Source organism: Citrus clementina, unplaced genomic scaffold, assembly GCF_000493195.1.
Source record: "Citrus clementina cultivar Clemenules unplaced genomic scaffold, Citrus_clementina_v1.0 scaffold_2, whole genome shotgun sequence".
Taxonomy (NCBI): domain Eukaryota; kingdom Viridiplantae; phylum Streptophyta; class Magnoliopsida; order Sapindales; family Rutaceae; genus Citrus; species Citrus x clementina.
Genome location: NW_006262688.1, coordinates 11,467,300 through 11,483,237, shown reverse-complemented (window position 1 = coordinate 11,483,237; position 15,938 = coordinate 11,467,300). Strand labels below are relative to the sequence as shown.

The 15,938-nt window shown below is 36.7% G+C and overlaps 2 protein-coding genes across 2 annotated transcripts; both read right to left on the bottom strand.

The window, feature by feature from the left end:
- Positions 1–2,746: 2,746 nt before the first annotated feature.
- On the bottom strand, positions 2,747–5,099 carry LOC18051576 (protein DETOXIFICATION 41). The gene is made up of 8 exons (XM_006446778.2): positions 4,739–5,099; positions 4,107–4,651; positions 3,938–4,024; positions 3,785–3,841; positions 3,458–3,696; positions 3,260–3,378; positions 3,097–3,183; positions 2,747–3,009 (listed from the first exon to the last, which is right to left on the bottom strand). Exons 1-8 carry the CDS (start codon positions 5,051–5,053, stop codon positions 2,941–2,943), a joined length of 1,518 nt encoding a protein of 505 aa, XP_006446841.1. The 5' UTR covers positions 5,054–5,099; the 3' UTR covers positions 2,747–2,940.
- Positions 5,100–5,979: 880 nt separating this feature from the next.
- Positions 5,980–14,280, bottom strand: LOC18051575 (auxin response factor 6). Its single transcript, XM_006446777.2, has 14 exons — positions 14,118–14,280; positions 13,571–13,683; positions 12,864–12,962; positions 12,717–12,773; positions 12,490–12,648; positions 12,301–12,385; positions 11,628–11,718; positions 11,033–11,197; positions 10,834–10,956; positions 9,933–10,008; positions 9,653–9,800; positions 8,382–9,529; positions 7,670–7,860; positions 5,980–6,561 (listed from the first exon to the last, which is right to left on the bottom strand). Exons 1-14 carry the CDS (start codon positions 14,158–14,160, stop codon positions 6,363–6,365), a joined length of 2,697 nt encoding a protein of 898 aa, XP_006446840.1. The 5' UTR covers positions 14,161–14,280; the 3' UTR covers positions 5,980–6,362.
- Positions 14,281–15,938: the final 1,658 nt, after the last annotated feature.

The following is a 15,938-nucleotide window of genomic DNA, read 5'->3' as shown; positions in this document are numbered from 1 at the left end:
AGGCTAGATATTATAAAGCCTTTGAGTTTCTAAAGGCAAAGCTTGGGCATAAGCCTTTTTTTATCTGGAGAAGTATTGTTTAGGGCAAGCGGGTCATTCAAAAAGAAATTAGATGAGAGTTGGTAATGGGGAGAAGATCCAAGTTTACAAAGACATTTGGATTCCAAGGCCAATAACATTCAAACCTTTCTACTCTAACCTTAGATATTGATGCTACAATTTTCGATTTAATCCACAGAGATAGCAGATGGAATGCTGAGATGGTGAAGCAACACTTCTTGGATGAGGATGCACCTCTGATTTTAAATATTCCACCGCCTAAAACTCCACAGGCAAACTCAATTTTGTGGCATTTTGATAAAAAAAGGTGTTTACTCTGTGAAAAGTAGCTGTCAAATAGCAATGAAGATCAAACATCATGATACTCCAGGATGCTCCAAGGATAATCCTCGTTACTGGTGTAGCTTGTGGACTATGGACCTCCTAACTAAAATCAAACACTTTATGTGGAGAGCAAGCAAAAATCTCCTTCTAACTGCTGATAATCTTTGGAAGAGGGAAATTGTGCAAAACACAATTTGTCAAGTGTGTAGAAAAGAAGTAGAAACCGTGTTCCATGTTTTTATTGAACTGTAAAGCAACTCAGAAGATATAGATATTAGTTCCCTTTACTGTTAAATTCCTAGAAGCTATAAACTTTGATATGCTTTCTGTAATTTAGGAGATCGCAAAAGGCTTAAGTAAAAGGGAGCTTGAGCAGATGGTCATCTATTACTGGGTAGCTTGGCATGCAAGAAATTGTTTTGTCTTTGAAGGGAATAAGCTAGATCTTCTGATCTTTTTTGCAAAAGCTGAAGCCGTTATAGAAGCTTATCAAAGAGTAAGCCTCACAGGACAAACACACATTAACAAAAAGGCTACTGGATTTAAGGAGAAATGGCATCCTCCTCCAAGAAATGTTAGTAAGATAAACGTGGATGCAACAATTAACAAGCAAAATCAGCAAGCAAGGCTGGGAGTGGTCATAAGAGATTCCAACAGCAAGATAATGGTAGCGGTTGTCAAAACATCAAAACAGTGGAAGGGTGTGGCTTATGCTGAGGCTGAAGCCATGGAATGAGGACTTGAGGTAGCAAAGGAAGCTGTTATGTCTTACCTGATAATGGAGACAGATTGCCAAGAAGTTGCTGATTTAGTTAACAAGAAGAAAGGGAGTAGAACTTAATTTTTTTGGATAATCTCCGAAATCCAAAAATAGAGCAAGTGGTTCCAAGAAGTCAAAGTTCAACATGTTCCAAGGGTGTGTAATGTCCAGGCTCACAATTTAGATAGATATGCTGTAATGAACAATGTTATTGATCTATGGCTGGACCTCATATCAGCAAACATAGCTGATGTTTTGTCTTATTAGTTGAATGAAAAGGATCCTTTATAAAAATTAAAAAAAAATATTAGCCAACTGATTTCAGTACCCTTTCAAAAATGAATTTCCATGGTCTCTTTCTCATGCTCAGATAAAAAAATAAAGAAACTATCAAGGTTTTCTTAAACAAGTTAAACATATTCAGTTGAGTTGGAGTTATTTGATCAATGAGATTTATTATTATTTGTCGTAAGTTTTCTATGTTTGCCTTCGATAATCATATTAATTTAAGTCATTACTTGAAAACAACAAAATTTCAATATGTTGATTAAGTTGACATCAAAATTATTATAGCATGTAACTTTTTTTAAAACTAATAATGACTCGAGGATAGTCATAAACGTGTTTAAAGTCGTTAATTCAATGAAGTTCAATAATTCGGTACTTATTATTTTTGGTTGAATTTTTTTTCAATTTGTACGATACCTATACTAGATAAAATTTTTGGGTGGGACCACTAGTGGCAAATGGTGTGAGTAAAGTAAAATGGATGAACAAAATTAAGCTAGAATCCAATAATTTCAATTTTGTTGTCTGGTCGTCCTCGAACTTGTAGTGTATTCATTTTGAGAGAGTGAGAATAGGTGATTGATAAATTAGGTAACGGTTATTGGTCAAATATGGATTAGGGTTTTAGAATAATGGTTCAATTTGGCAATTTTACCCATCTTTTCACGACAATTTACCAATAAAACATTCTCAATTCATTGGTGTTTTTACGTCTTTAACGTTACCTAACAAAACAGTTGACATGTTTGCACCATTATTAAATCCTTAAAAAAAATCATCAAATTTAAAATTATAAAATTATTTTATTTAATTCTCTATTTGCACTTTAGTCTAATTCCATTTTAAATGATTAAATTTATATTTAATTTTATACTGCATAATATAATTAACTAATAAAATAAAATTAGTAAATTGATAGATAAAATAGGAGGACTATATAGAAATAAAAGTTTGATGGGATACATGAAAGAAGTCAAATATTACATATTACAGCTTCAAGTGCACTTGGGCTAGAATAGCTTGTAAGATTAGAATGAATTAAGTATTAGGATTAAACTATATTCTATTGGGATTTGATTAGTTATTACATAGTATAGCATTGACTTATGTTTGATAAAATATCGGATTGAATTATTTTAAATTAAATTTAAATAAAATTATATTTGATATTGTGATTTTAAGTCCTTTGCTTCAATAATTCAAGACTTCAGACTTTTAGCGGAGGTAATATTGCCAATTGTCCATGCCTTTAGTAATATTGATATTGTACCGCAACAGGATCTTCAGAGAAGATGTTGTTTAATTTGATGTGCTACTGCCAAATTAACACATACATATTAGACTTAATTTGGGGTCCTCTGCTAATGATCTAATAATATGTGTCACAATAGAGGTGAATGACGCTGAATTAATAACAAGCAAGATTGTTTGTAGACAACAGGCTCATAAGCTCAAGAAACCGAAAGCTGTAGCCTGATTTTTGTTTTCTTGATCAGATGATTATTATATCACAGCCACCAAGTCTCCAATGTCTCTTCATTTGAAGATTTCCTCAAGCGGTCAGCTGCTTTTTCAACCTACAAAAGCATTACCAATTGTGATCATATGCTGCAGCGCAACAAGCATTTGATAAAATTACACAACTCACTGAAACAGCATGTTACCTCAGTGTTCCAATTTGTTCTGGCAGTGAGAATGATAAGAGTTGTTGTTTGCAAGAGAACTCCGATAATCATCCCCCACCAAATACCCTAAACAATGAGTCGGTGTAACGATGATTTGATGAATAATTTGCAATTTGAAAAGAGAGAAAGATGTTCAACATACTGCTACTCCTAAGATTGTTTTGAAGCCAAGGATACATCCAATGGGGAGACCAATGATATAGTAAGTTGCTAGGTTAACGTAAGCAACTACAGCTTGCCATCCGCTTCCAATGGCCACACCTGAAAAGAATTCACTTAAAACCAAGCTCAATACTGTTGAGTGATGCTTATCTAGTGATTTATTTTTGTTCAACGTTACCTGAAAGTATAGGTTGAATCCCATTTAAGAAAACGGAGATGGCCAGTAGCGGCGTCAAATTGGAAACTGCTTCTATAACCTCAGAATCACTTGTGAAGAGTTTGCTTAAACCAACCCGGAAGATTAAGACGATAGCACAGAAAACTATACTAATGAGAATGCCGGTTGCATTCACTACTATTACTGAAAATTTTGCAACCCTCGGATGAGCTGCTCCAAGTTCATTACTCACTCGAATGCTACAATCAGTTTGAAAAATATTAACATTACACTTTCAGAGAGAAACCAAACTACTGGAGTATCTAAATTTGCAGTGTTGAAACAAACCTGGCTGCTGTAGACAGCCCCAACATAAATTGCATATCCCAGTTCAGGTAATTCAGGCTGAAAATATATTACAACAGATTTTCTTATGTAGCATGTAAAATTAAAATGTTCTTTTAAGTGTAATGTGGAAAGAATGGATGTTAATAAATTTACCAAATGGAAATGGAGTCTAGTGAGATTGTAGGATTAGTGAGGAGTCCAGATATAAGCACCAGTCCTTGATTGTACCAAATCTCCAAACTAAATCAATAAAGATATAAATTAATTAATATATGAACCATATGAGATATGTAAGATCAAAGGAGGGAGAATATATACAAACCAAAGCATGACAGCTGAAGCAACAGTGAGCTTGAAATATGGCCAGATCCCTCTAAATGCTTTGATTGATAAGCCTGTCCAGGTGTCTTTGCAAGAGGGGCTTAGAACAATGTAAAGACCATTTATGATGACAAGAAGCCACCAAGAGAGACCGAGTGTAAGAGCTGCTCCAAGAAGGCCATAGTCCAAAACGAAAACAACAATCCATGTCAATAGAATGTGCAGCAGAAATACCCCAACAGACATGTATGCCAAAGGGTTTACTATGTTTTGTGCTTGAAGAAACCGCTGCATTGGGCAGCTTATTGCAAATGCATAAAGTTGAGGGATCAAACCGCGGGCAAAAACTTGGCCCTGCTCTGCTATGGTATCTGACTGGCCTATTGCTCGAAGGATTGGGCTCGAGTACCAATACAGAAATGTCAAGATCACAGCCGCTCCTAAGTGCAGGACTATTGCTCTTTGGCAAATGAGCCCCATTGCCGAATATTTCTTGGCTCCGTATGCTTGCCCACAGACGGTTTGCACAGCACTAGCCATGCCCAACTGTATAAATTTCAATCAGACATTACAAAATGCACAATACTTCTATCAACAGCAATGAACCAAGACAACCAAATCATGAACACATACCATTATCCCATAAGCGAGACCTTGAATTCCAACACTAGCAATGGACGCACCAGCCAGCTCCAAAGCACCCAAATGACCAGTGAACATCAACGTGACAAAGCTAAGCATGTAATTAAATATGGAAACAACTATAGACGCCCAGGAAAGAAGCCAAAGCAGCCTTGACTCCCACCCAAGAAGACGAGGCCACCACCGGAGTGCAACCGGCCTATGCTCTAGAAACTCCTCAATCACAGCGGAAGACAAGTCCGGTATCCTGGAATGTGAGTCCAGTCCAAGTAGCAACGGCCGGTACACGATCTCTTCCGAGTCCATGACTAATGTTAGTCACTAAGGTGTCACATTACTCTCAGTGACCTTAGCAAACAACAAGCTTATTAACTGCTATGTATATTTAGTTTTTTTTTAATACTGTTATATAAGACCGTTACTGATATTACATCAGATATTACAATTAATATTTACAAATAGATTATACAATACAATTGGGACTTTCGTCGTGGCATGTACTCCTCTGAAGCACAGTCCAAATTCTTTAAACCCTCCTTAATATTCGAGAGATGTCCACTTCACTCACATTTCGCGAGGAATAGACTGGCTCCACTCAATTATTTGATAATCGAGAAAGAACTGAAACTAACTCCCATAATGCTTTTATGGAGACTTGAACCACTGATCTCAATATTGTCAATGCAAGAATTCTCCCACTGGACCAAAGGCCTATTAGTACATACATTTAGTTAAATGGAGTAAAAGTTGATAATACATGTGAACTTGCGTGAGATTTTGGCAAGTTTTTCAAGTTTTCAAATGCCATTTTCTCAATTGAGAAGATGTGTAACGACCGGCTCTTCAACCTGCGATAGAAGAAGGGTAGCTGAAGCTAACGCACTCCGTTACTGTTGTCGCGTGTGTTACCTATAAGTTTGTTGAAGCAAGTTCTACTTAGGATAGGATAGCTGAGAATCACTTTTCGAATGTAGCGTCGGTTGTTATGTTCTTGGGATAACAAGAGCCTACGTTTCCTTTCAATTTTTATCAGTCAATGGACTGCTTAGGAGTGGCCCCGTGCACGTGCACCTAATCGGGAGCCCTTGACGGCTTGACCATCTGAGAGTGCCAAAAGAAAAATCATTGACTATCTTAGTTTCTCAATTTCTATTCAGATAATAAATGAGAAAAATAATCATCAAACTTCAGGCAACCACCATCAACATCAGCAGTAAGTCTACCTTCATATATAGATAACCAGACTATCTTTAAAATTGATAACTAATCCCTAAAAAGTTGGAGCGAGTTTAACATCGTAATACTCTTTAAGATCATCTCATAAATTACATTACAATTCAAAATAGCATACAAAGTGCTACTGGTGAGTGTCATCATCCGCATGGATGTGTTCTAAGTAGGATAATGGTACCCAGATAAGTCTCCTACAATAATATACAGAGATATGCCAAGGTCCAAAAGGAACTTAACAAAAAACTACATCTCAACAATTACAACATGGTAAATAAGAATAATAAAATCCTTGCTTAAGATACAGTCCGGTACAACAGTTAAAAAGACGTGGGATAAGCCAATTCTCATTTTGAATTTACAAATTTCAGAAGAGAATTTGGCTTCAGTAGTTGATAGACCCCATAGATGCAACGCCATTGCTGGAACTTCTCAGTTCCTGCCTGCTTACATAGTCATCAAAATTGTTGTTGGAGGAGAGCCTTTGGCCTGGGCCAGATGTCACAGGACTGAGACCTTTGCCCATTTGTTGCACTTCCAGCGGAGATAGTATCTTAATATACCCCACATTGTTTACAAACTCCCTGGAGAGAGGATAATTAAGGAAGAGGACTCGTAATTCAAACTAGATAATAATAGATCACAGTAAAACCAAAGAAGAATTGAAATCTTGTCATATGCAAACTCAACCTCCAAGTATACCATAATACATAAACATAGGAGATTCCTATGTTCACAACAGTTTCAAGACCTCAAAAGTGTGGATTATGCAACTAGCAAACTGAAAACACAAAATTTCACTCATAATAAAACATGCATCCAGATTCAAGAAAATAGAAGTATGTAATCTACCAACATCAGCATCTAATCCTCAAAAGTGGCATGAGTAGCACAAGAGCTTTTAGTTACAAATAAACTAATTGACAAAAAGGCCAATCAGTCCACTTACCAGAGTTTATTATTATTTCATCGCATAAAAGTGGCATGTTACCTTCATGTGACTGTAATGAGTTGGAATAGATGAGATTTAACTTTTACGAATTGCAGAAATTCTTTGTTCCTAAAATGGATATAAACCTCTTTAAGTCATTGAGCAGTTTTTCTCATCAGTTTAACACCAAATATCAAATATGAAAATTCCTATGAACTCTTTACATTGAAACATTGATATTTTGTTGTGCCAATTTCAGCACACCCTTATCAATACTGCGACATCTAATTTCATTCATTGCAATTCATCTTTAATTCTCATTTGTGTCAATTAGTTTGAAAAGGTGGCATCCTTTTCACATATCTTAACAAATCCTACCTTGATTTAAGTTATGCTGGTTGCATCTCCAAAATCTTGGGCCGCCATCAAACATGGAACATAACAAATTCCATTCATTTTTTACTCTCATGACGTCATATAAGAACATTCTTTAGCCAGTTACAAAAGAGGGAAAATGAAATAACCTATTCAGAGTTAAATTTATTTGCCAATTAGACTAACTAAAATGCATACTGAGGTTTGTGTAGCACAATGAAATGACCAAGGTCAGATCCACTATCACAGCAGATTCTATAATCCACTTATACCCCATGCTTATCAGGGGCAACCATTTTTTAAGCAACAATTAAGAAACAGTACGAGTAGGCTGCACAATTAAGAAACTAGATAAAAGAATACACTGGGAGAAAATTTTGACTTACTGCCAAGGGTCATCACCAAGGAGAAGAACATCATTCTCCCGGTCAACAAATACAAGCTGCCAGCCTGATCTCTGAGGGTCCTCTAGTTGGCCTTCGAGGCCAAACATGCGAGCGAGCTCACCACGCAGCTCATCATAGCTGCTGAATTTGGAAATATCCAGTGATCTCCCAAAGGACCCTGACTTATGAACCTGTCAAATTTAAAGTATATGAATCAATAATTACAAGATGAAAGGCCATAATACATAAGTCACACCCAAAAATCACAGCAGAAGACAAGTAGAAGTTAAAACAATCATTCATTTAGCAGTAATACATCAAATCATGACAGAACAAAACTTGTCTAAAAAGGAAAAAATCAAAACATATTGCTAGGTACTCAGCAGGTCTTAAACAACAAGGATTTAACAAGCTGGAGGTGGCGTCCTCCAAGCAATATGCATTCTAGAAGCAAGGGATCCTATTAACATTAAACACATCATAAGTCCAATACGCTGCCAATCATGGACTCAATTAGTAACGGCAGGCATAATCAAGATTTCTATGAAACAGCAGGCAGCAGAAGTAATAGAACAAAGTTCATGAGCATAATCCATTCAGGTTTTTCTGAAAACTGCGAAAATGTTTTTGCCATTGGACACACCATTTGTTAAAAAACAGAAAAATCCTAGAACTTCTGGTATGCTTGCAAAAGATAAGCCAATTTGTTTACCTTCACAAAGGTTCTGGTTGGTGGATTCACTTGGTCCACATTTTCAGAAGACTGCAAGAAACCCGATTCATCCACACAACTTGAGGTTGTCATGTCGGAATTCAGTGGAAAATCAGTTCCCACATTGTTTGTGAAATTAGAAGCAGCATATGGCAGAGATAAGGACTCATTTTCACTGCTAATATTTTTCAGGTTTGGCAGCCCATTCTGACCCATAAGAGATGAGTCAATGGAAACACCAAATAAAAGATTGTTTTGTGGATCACCTGAGCCATGGTAAGAGGAGTACTCCCTCCCAGGAAATGGAGGCAGTAAACTAGTAAGTTCAGAGACATTGGACTGTTGTGCTCCTAACTGTTCCACCTGGGGCAGTATGCACTGAGAAACTGCGGAAGGAACATGATTATCAACAGTCACTTGTTTGGTTAGCATCGCAGAAGAAGAAATGATAGGGTTGGATGCATTTGAGTTAAGCAAGTGGGATGCTCCAGCCTGAGATAATGATCCTAAGATAGTGTGCATACTAGAAACATCAGATGAGGCTATTGGGTTCCCAAGAGAATCAGAAAAGTTTGACTGCTGGCACTGCGAAGCAACAGTCTGAAGAGTTGGAGGCTGGGACTGGCTGGATGATGCAAGATGTGGAAGAGTAGAGATGACATTTGAGATCTGTGGCTGGACTGACAACTGGTGCAATTGCTGGGATTGTTGAACTTGCTGCTGTTGTTGCCTTTGCTCATTATAAGAGTGTTGACGCTGTAATTGCTGTTGCAGAAGCTGAGCCTGTGCAGAGGCATGATTTTCTTGGAAACTCTGTAACAAGGCATTTTGAGCTTGGGACTGCTGGAGCATCTGCCTTGGAATCATAGAAGCAGTCCCATTGGATACATTTTGAGATTGCTGAAACTGGAGAAGAGATTGAGATGCTAGTTTCGAAGAATCCACTGTTCTCATTTCCTGAAGTGCAGCAGCTGCCATGGCCTGGTATACATCTGGTTGTAGACCTGGAATAGAAGCATCCAGCCTCGGCTGCATCCAGGGAGTAACACCGTATCCCTGGAAGTTCAGAGATTGGATTCCCTGATCTCCAACACCTCCTTGAAGCCACATTAATGGAGAATTGATGCTCATATCACCATCTTTCATACCTTTGTAAAACAAATTAACAAAGTTTAGGAGAAGAGTTGCCAGAATGTGAATTTCATTTTCCAATTAAAGTAATAGAGATATTATGCATGTCACCAGCATGAAAAGCAAAAATCTAAACATACCATGGAAGGAGGGTAATCCAGATGGCCATGGTCGCTTAAGTCTCAGAGGGAAGGGGGATGAATACATAGGGAACGTAGTCAAAGGTTCAATCTCCCACAACGACACTCTTGGCTGCCTCTCCCCTGCAGTGGATTCATCCCAGCCAACCTGCATAAGTGGAAAAATAAATTTTGCATTACATGGAGTGGCAGATCTAGCATATAAGATATAACTCAATAACATCTATGACAGTAGAGTGAGAAAGTTGAATATTCAAACAAATATATGATCCATACACACCTTAACAGAGCGCCAATGTGAATTCGGCCAGCGAACAGGGTCCAGATCACTAATGCCTGTAATCGTACCCATGTATCTGCACATTAACATACACCAGTGGGCAAAATTATATACAATTTACAAGAATGGAAATAGGAAAAGACAACAATAAGCTATAACACATAAATTCAAACAACAAGAGCACATTTAACTACCATATAAGCATGCAAGTACTTGTACAATTTCAAACTAAAAGATAATTATTTTTCAGAACATGAAACTAAAAGATACTTGAGAAGAGGAAAAAGATAATAACAAAAAGGGGTAGGATGAAAGAAGAAGTGGAAGAGCAAGTCACACTGTACAACTCCAGCATCAGAGGAAGATTCAATCTGGTATTTTTAAGTTTTGCTTGAATGCATGTAGTCCCTTGAATCTTAATTTCGGGTCAGCCATCTCATCTCTTTTCTAATTATGATAATTATCCATGACCACTCATCCAACTCCTTGCAGGTTTAGCAGCATAACACAAATAATTTCTGTAATACTTTCAAGTCTAAAGAAGCATGGTTGGGAAAATTCAATAACTATCAAACTCTCATTAGGTTTGTCTGATTCACTTGTAATCCAACATGTCATGCATATGGATCCTCATCCTAAGGAATTTAAGGTATGACTTTTATTCCTTGCATTCTTTTTTCCCCATCTATGTAAACATTTTCAGTCCTGATTTACTCTAATTACAAATTAAAAACTCACACCAGTTACATCTGCTATATGTAAAAAGCCAATAAGAATATGACTTTAATTCTGTTTATTTGCTTCTTTAGGGAGATACCAGGATTCGAAAAACTAATTTTTCATTTTATATTTATTTCTTTCAACCATAAAATATAAGTAACTTATAAAAAGTGTGACCTACCGCCGGACACTTGACTCTTCTGTCTCAAAAAGCATCCTAAATCGCATGCCCACAGAAACTCGAGTATGGTAGACTGCTTTAACATACTTAGCCAAAGGAATGACAAATTCTGAAGGACTTGCCCTGCAATCAAGGTAATTTGAATAACTAGGATTGCCACTGAATGTGTTCAAACTGTCTCTGTGCTAAGAAACTTCACCTTGGATTATAAAATATAGTGAAACGGCTATTTGTGGCAGCAGCATGGGCAGCTGCAGCGAGAAGACCAATGTGCATGCTATCACTTGATAGAACCGATGAGGGCATGACAGTCTGTGGACGAGTCGCTCGTCGGATACCCAAGAGCAATTGATTTTTTTCATTCCTAACAGAAGAGAACATATAATGAAAAGACAATTATGAGAAATCATACTATGTAATCATTTTTGCTGATCAACGTCAGCATGCACCAAACAGAAGAACATTGCCCCATCCACTGCATCACACATGAAGTGCAAATGCAGGCATGAATCTACTTGGCATGTATGCAGACAAAAAGATTTTTTGGTATGACAGTAAGTGTAAGATTAAAGTTATAAACCAGAAAGCTTCTAATTTAAACTTCTATAAAATCTTTTTGCTGGTCATCCACAATAAAGATTTAATAATTAGGATCAATTCATCAGGTTGTCTCGAGCTCCCATCAGCAGGAGCGAGCATTTTGATTCCCATGCCAACTAACCATCCATATGGAAATATTCCAGCACAATATTGGAAACAAAAAGATCTGTAAGTGGTATAGGAAATATTCTAACCAGATAAACAGGACAGAATCACCGGCAACAAGTCTTTTGGCACTAACAAAAACACTCCATCCAGTTGTAAGAAGATGCCTCTTGGGCTGGCCTGCACGTGCAATCAGATACTAGTTTAATGTTGTAGGTCTTCCTTAAGAAATTGAATGTCAGTTTCTTCTAAAAATAGTTGGGAAAAGATTTTGCACTTCTCACAAAATCATCATTGTTGTCAACTAAGTCAGTAGTTACTTGTAAATCCTTTCACCACTTTTTATCTTGGAGCAGTCATATACACAGATATATAGGTATGTTAGACTCAATTTCGAAAATAAAAACACAATTCCTTCCTTTCAATCATGATGCAGAAAACAGACACAAGAAACAAAGGCATTCTTGCTCTAGAAGAAAAGCACATTCAATTCATAGCAACATGAATTCGTTGCATTAGAGATTGATCACAAAGTGTCGCTAAAGCGTGATGTGAGTTCATTGCAATAGAGATTTGGAAAATCAGTCCTCGTCAGTGAGCTAAAATCACTAAATATCTTGTCTTCTAACTTAATTATTTTAATACCTCTCATTTCCATTATAACGAGCTAACATTCACATTCAGATGAACAAACTCAAACCTAGTTGGCCTTCAATTAGATAGAGGTTCAGATGAACAACAATTTATCAGGAAAAATTTTACCTCGAAATATATGTCTGAATTTCCATTCATTATCATGAAGATCCCTCGCAATCAGTTCTTGAGCTGGAGGTGTTTGTGAGTAGTCCTGGAACAGAAATAGAAATAAAAAATTGAATGAAACAAATTATATTCACAACACATAAAACATCACTAGAATAAGAAACTGGTGAATCGTTAGATGTCACTGACAAGGGGTGGAAACACTTTTTCAGCTGCGCGGCGAGGAACAGAGAATCCCCCATGAGTGCTGGTATCACTTGCTGTCAATGTTTTACAAAAGTAGTTGGTTGGCTGTTTGTTGGGAGCACCCAATTCTGCTGGAAGTAGGTATACATCCTTTTGCTCTTGCTACAATAAAAATTTCACATCAGAGAGTTCGTTAAAATACCAAAAAATTCATAATTCAAATGAAGTACCGGACTCAGTGGTTGCAAGGTCATCTGAGCATATACTTCATCTGTCTCCACATCTGCCTGCAAATGTAAGATTAAGAACTTTTAACAACTAGCACATGAAAACGATGTGAAGCAAATGTAATACGAAAGGAAAGGACCAACACTTACATGCATGGTGAGATTGTGAAGCTGACAGATGAGTTGCGGAGGTAAGTTAGGATAATTAGGAATATGAGCATCTACTTCCTTGTTTGTTGAAGCAGCAACCTGCACAGACAATCAAAAACGATCAAGCCACTAACAGAACAAGGAAATTATATGTCCATGAGCGATGGGGCAATCCCAAGAGGTACTAGCACATTAGAGGTTTCAGCATACAAGAAACCATCTATGGACTCCATTATTTCATTCTATAACTGTACTTGTAATTGATAAGGCAACAAATGCATACCCCACTCGGCTACAGTATATAAAAGCTCAAGAAGCAAGCAACTTTTGAGGATACGGTACCACAAGCATTTCTTTAAACAATAGGGAAAAATGTAATGAGCATATAATAACAATTACACTTCAAAGCATCTGGTTACAGGTGAAAGAAAGCAGACAACTACAATAAAATAATCCTCTCTTAAACAAGCAAACCATTTGTAGAAGCAGGAAATAGCAAAATGACTAAAGCAATGCTGTAAGCGTGACGATACAATTTAAGGCATAAAACATTTCTTTAGAAACTGTAAGTGATGACCGGCAGCATCAAAGTAATATATCCTCAAACTACAATTATCAAACTTTCCACATGGTAATTCTATGCCCTAGGACGATTCATGTTTCAATCATTTACCATCATATAGACATAGTAATATACCGATAATTACCTGTTCGCTATGACCCTGGGGAAAGTAGACAACACGGCTTCCAACAGGAGGCAAAGATACAAGAGGACCAGCACATGCATGCCAAAGCTCAGAATTCAAACATTTCTTCTCCCCTGCAAAATTTTCCCAACACTTTGTGTTATCTAGCATCATAACCAAAGAAAAAAAAAGCACAAAATTTAAAACAATTTGATCAAGCTTATAAGGTATGCCCAGTAATACAGGATTACTATGTATGGAGTTCATAAAATGCTTAGAAATTCAACCACCCCAAGCTTAATTTGTCTGTTTCAACCAAGACCCTAACATGCACACATGCGTTGAAGCTGATAATAAAAAAGTAAGGATACAGTCTTCAAACTATATAAACAATAAAACCAGTCCCTCAAATCACAAGCAATGTCAGGTGCATAGATAAAATGTGAGCTAAATCACCTTTAAACATAACCATACCTTGCAAACGCACATCTAACCAAATACTCAGAACATGAGAAATTTACAACAACAAAGAAACCAAACCAAACCAAATGAGAAACGAAGCTCTAACCTTCCTGAGTCTGCTGATTAAACCCCGACGTAGCGAGTCTCATTCTTCAAACTCCAATAAAACCAAGTCTTTTAACCAACCAAAATCACCACGCCCCACCACAATTCCCACCCAAAAAAGCTAACCCTCTAATCACCGCACGCCTTCTCTATTTGACGACATTCACCAAAACCCACCCGCCCGCCCCCCCAAATACCCACAAAAATATATGTATACAAATTAAATTCTAATCATCCAAAACCAGTGCCACTACAAGCCACTACCCTCTTCAGCCTCATAAAGCCTCAGATCTTCCCTTACACCAAAACCCTCCACAAATTACCGCATTTTGCAACTCACTCGAAGCTAAACCCTAGCTCCAATAATCAGCTCAAATCCCCAAATTTTGAACTGAAACCCTAATTCCCCACCAGATCTCAAAATTTCAGCTAGGCAAAAGAAAAAGCTAAGAACTCTAGCTTGAAGAAGTTGAACCAACGTATAGACACAGTATCCAGTTGGAAGCTTGCTTGCTTGCTTACTGAGCAGAAAATGACTTTTATGGTTTTTTTTTAAACAAAAATTATTTTTATGAGGGAAGCTGAAAGCTGTAGAGAGAGAAAGACGGGTGAGTGTTGCTTTTGAAAGCGCTTTTATTTTTTATTTTTATTTTTATTTTTTCTTTTTTTTCCCCTTTTTCGGGTCTGGTTTCTACTTTCTACCAGCAGTAGCAGCACTACGACTTCAGGTCTTCAGGCTTCAGCGATCAATCATCAATTAAAAGACAGTGTTTGGATTATTTATTTAAGTGATTTTTTTAGAGATTTTTTTTATAATAAATAAATAAATCAATCAAGTGATGCGTCAGGTATGTACGTGGGGGCAAAACGCAGCGTGTGGATGTGGGTGGCTGCTGCTTTGCCTGCGTGGGATTGTAGAATCTAGTACTCTCTGGTGCACCGTAGATCTCCGAGTACAGATATTTTAGATCTTTGTGGGTCCTACGAATATAGCCTGAATCATGGTATGTTTCTTTTCTTTTCTTTTTTCAAAATATAAATAAATAAGCATATATAAAATTTAAAAAAAAAAAAAAAGTTTACTTCTCCTTCGTTGCCAATGGCTATGGATTTTTTGTGTCTGGACGGCAAATCTTGTTCATAAGATATTTTCTTTTCCTTTTCATGTCCTAATCTTGTTGACCGCTGACGTGTCCCATAAATTATTGGGGATGCATTTGGTGTGCCGTGGTGGAGTGTATAAGATTAAATAAATTCTATTCCACTTTAATGTATGGGATGTATCCTCTATTAGGATTAGATTAAATACACGTGGACAGTAACTACAGTTGGTAAACTATTATCTTTTTTAATTAATAAAAGATCATTTGCAGCACGATATTTAAATTTATGAATAAAAAAAGTGAATTTAATGACCATATTAAAGTTTATTTTATTTTATTTCATTTTATGCAGAGGTGAACAAAATCTAATTTAATTTTCAGTCCCTATTACTACGTCATATGTATACATATCATATGTGTCAAAATAATGAATTTAAAATATACTTTATCTAATGGAAGGTGCAAAACATGTCATGAGGTTTTGCTAGGTACTCTCTTCATCATGTGTTACACACTCTTTAATTTTTATAATTTTAAAACCTTATTTCTCGCTTTTTCTTTTTTTAATTTAGTGAAATATTACTAGTGATGGTGTAGTGATGTGACAGTGATCAACATTAATTTTTATCATTAGATTAGTATAAGATATACATTTAACTAAAGTAATATTGTATAATATATTTACAATTTTCTTGAGATATGTGATCCAAAATTCGTGA

What these genes read in the sequence shown, in the direction of transcription:
- LOC18051576 (XM_006446778.2), bottom strand. Translation starts at nt 5,053, where the DNA reads ATGGACTCGGAAGAGATCGTGTACCGGCCGTTGCTACTTGGACTGGAC. An exon ending in CTAGACTCCATTTCCATTTG is followed by an intron (nt 3,842 to 3,937) that starts GTAAATTTATTA and finishes ATATATTTTCAG; the next exon opens with CCTGAATTACCTGAACTGGG. An exon ending in GGGCTGTCTACAGCAGCCAG is followed by an intron (nt 3,697 to 3,784) that starts GTTTGTTTCAAC and finishes AACTGATTGTAG; the next exon opens with CATTCGAGTGAGTAATGAAC.
- LOC18051575 (XM_006446777.2), bottom strand. Translation starts at nt 14,160, where the DNA reads ATGAGACTCGCTACGTCGGGGTTTAATCAGCAGACTCAGGAAG. An exon ending in AAAAAGTGTTTCCACCCCTT is followed by an intron (nt 12,386 to 12,489) that starts GTCAGTGACATC and finishes TTTCTGTTCCAG; the next exon opens with GACTACTCACAAACACCTCC. An exon ending in TGGATTACCCTCCTTCCATG is followed by an intron (nt 9,530 to 9,652) that starts GTATGTTTAGAT and finishes TGTTTTACAAAG; the next exon opens with GTATGAAAGATGGTGATATG.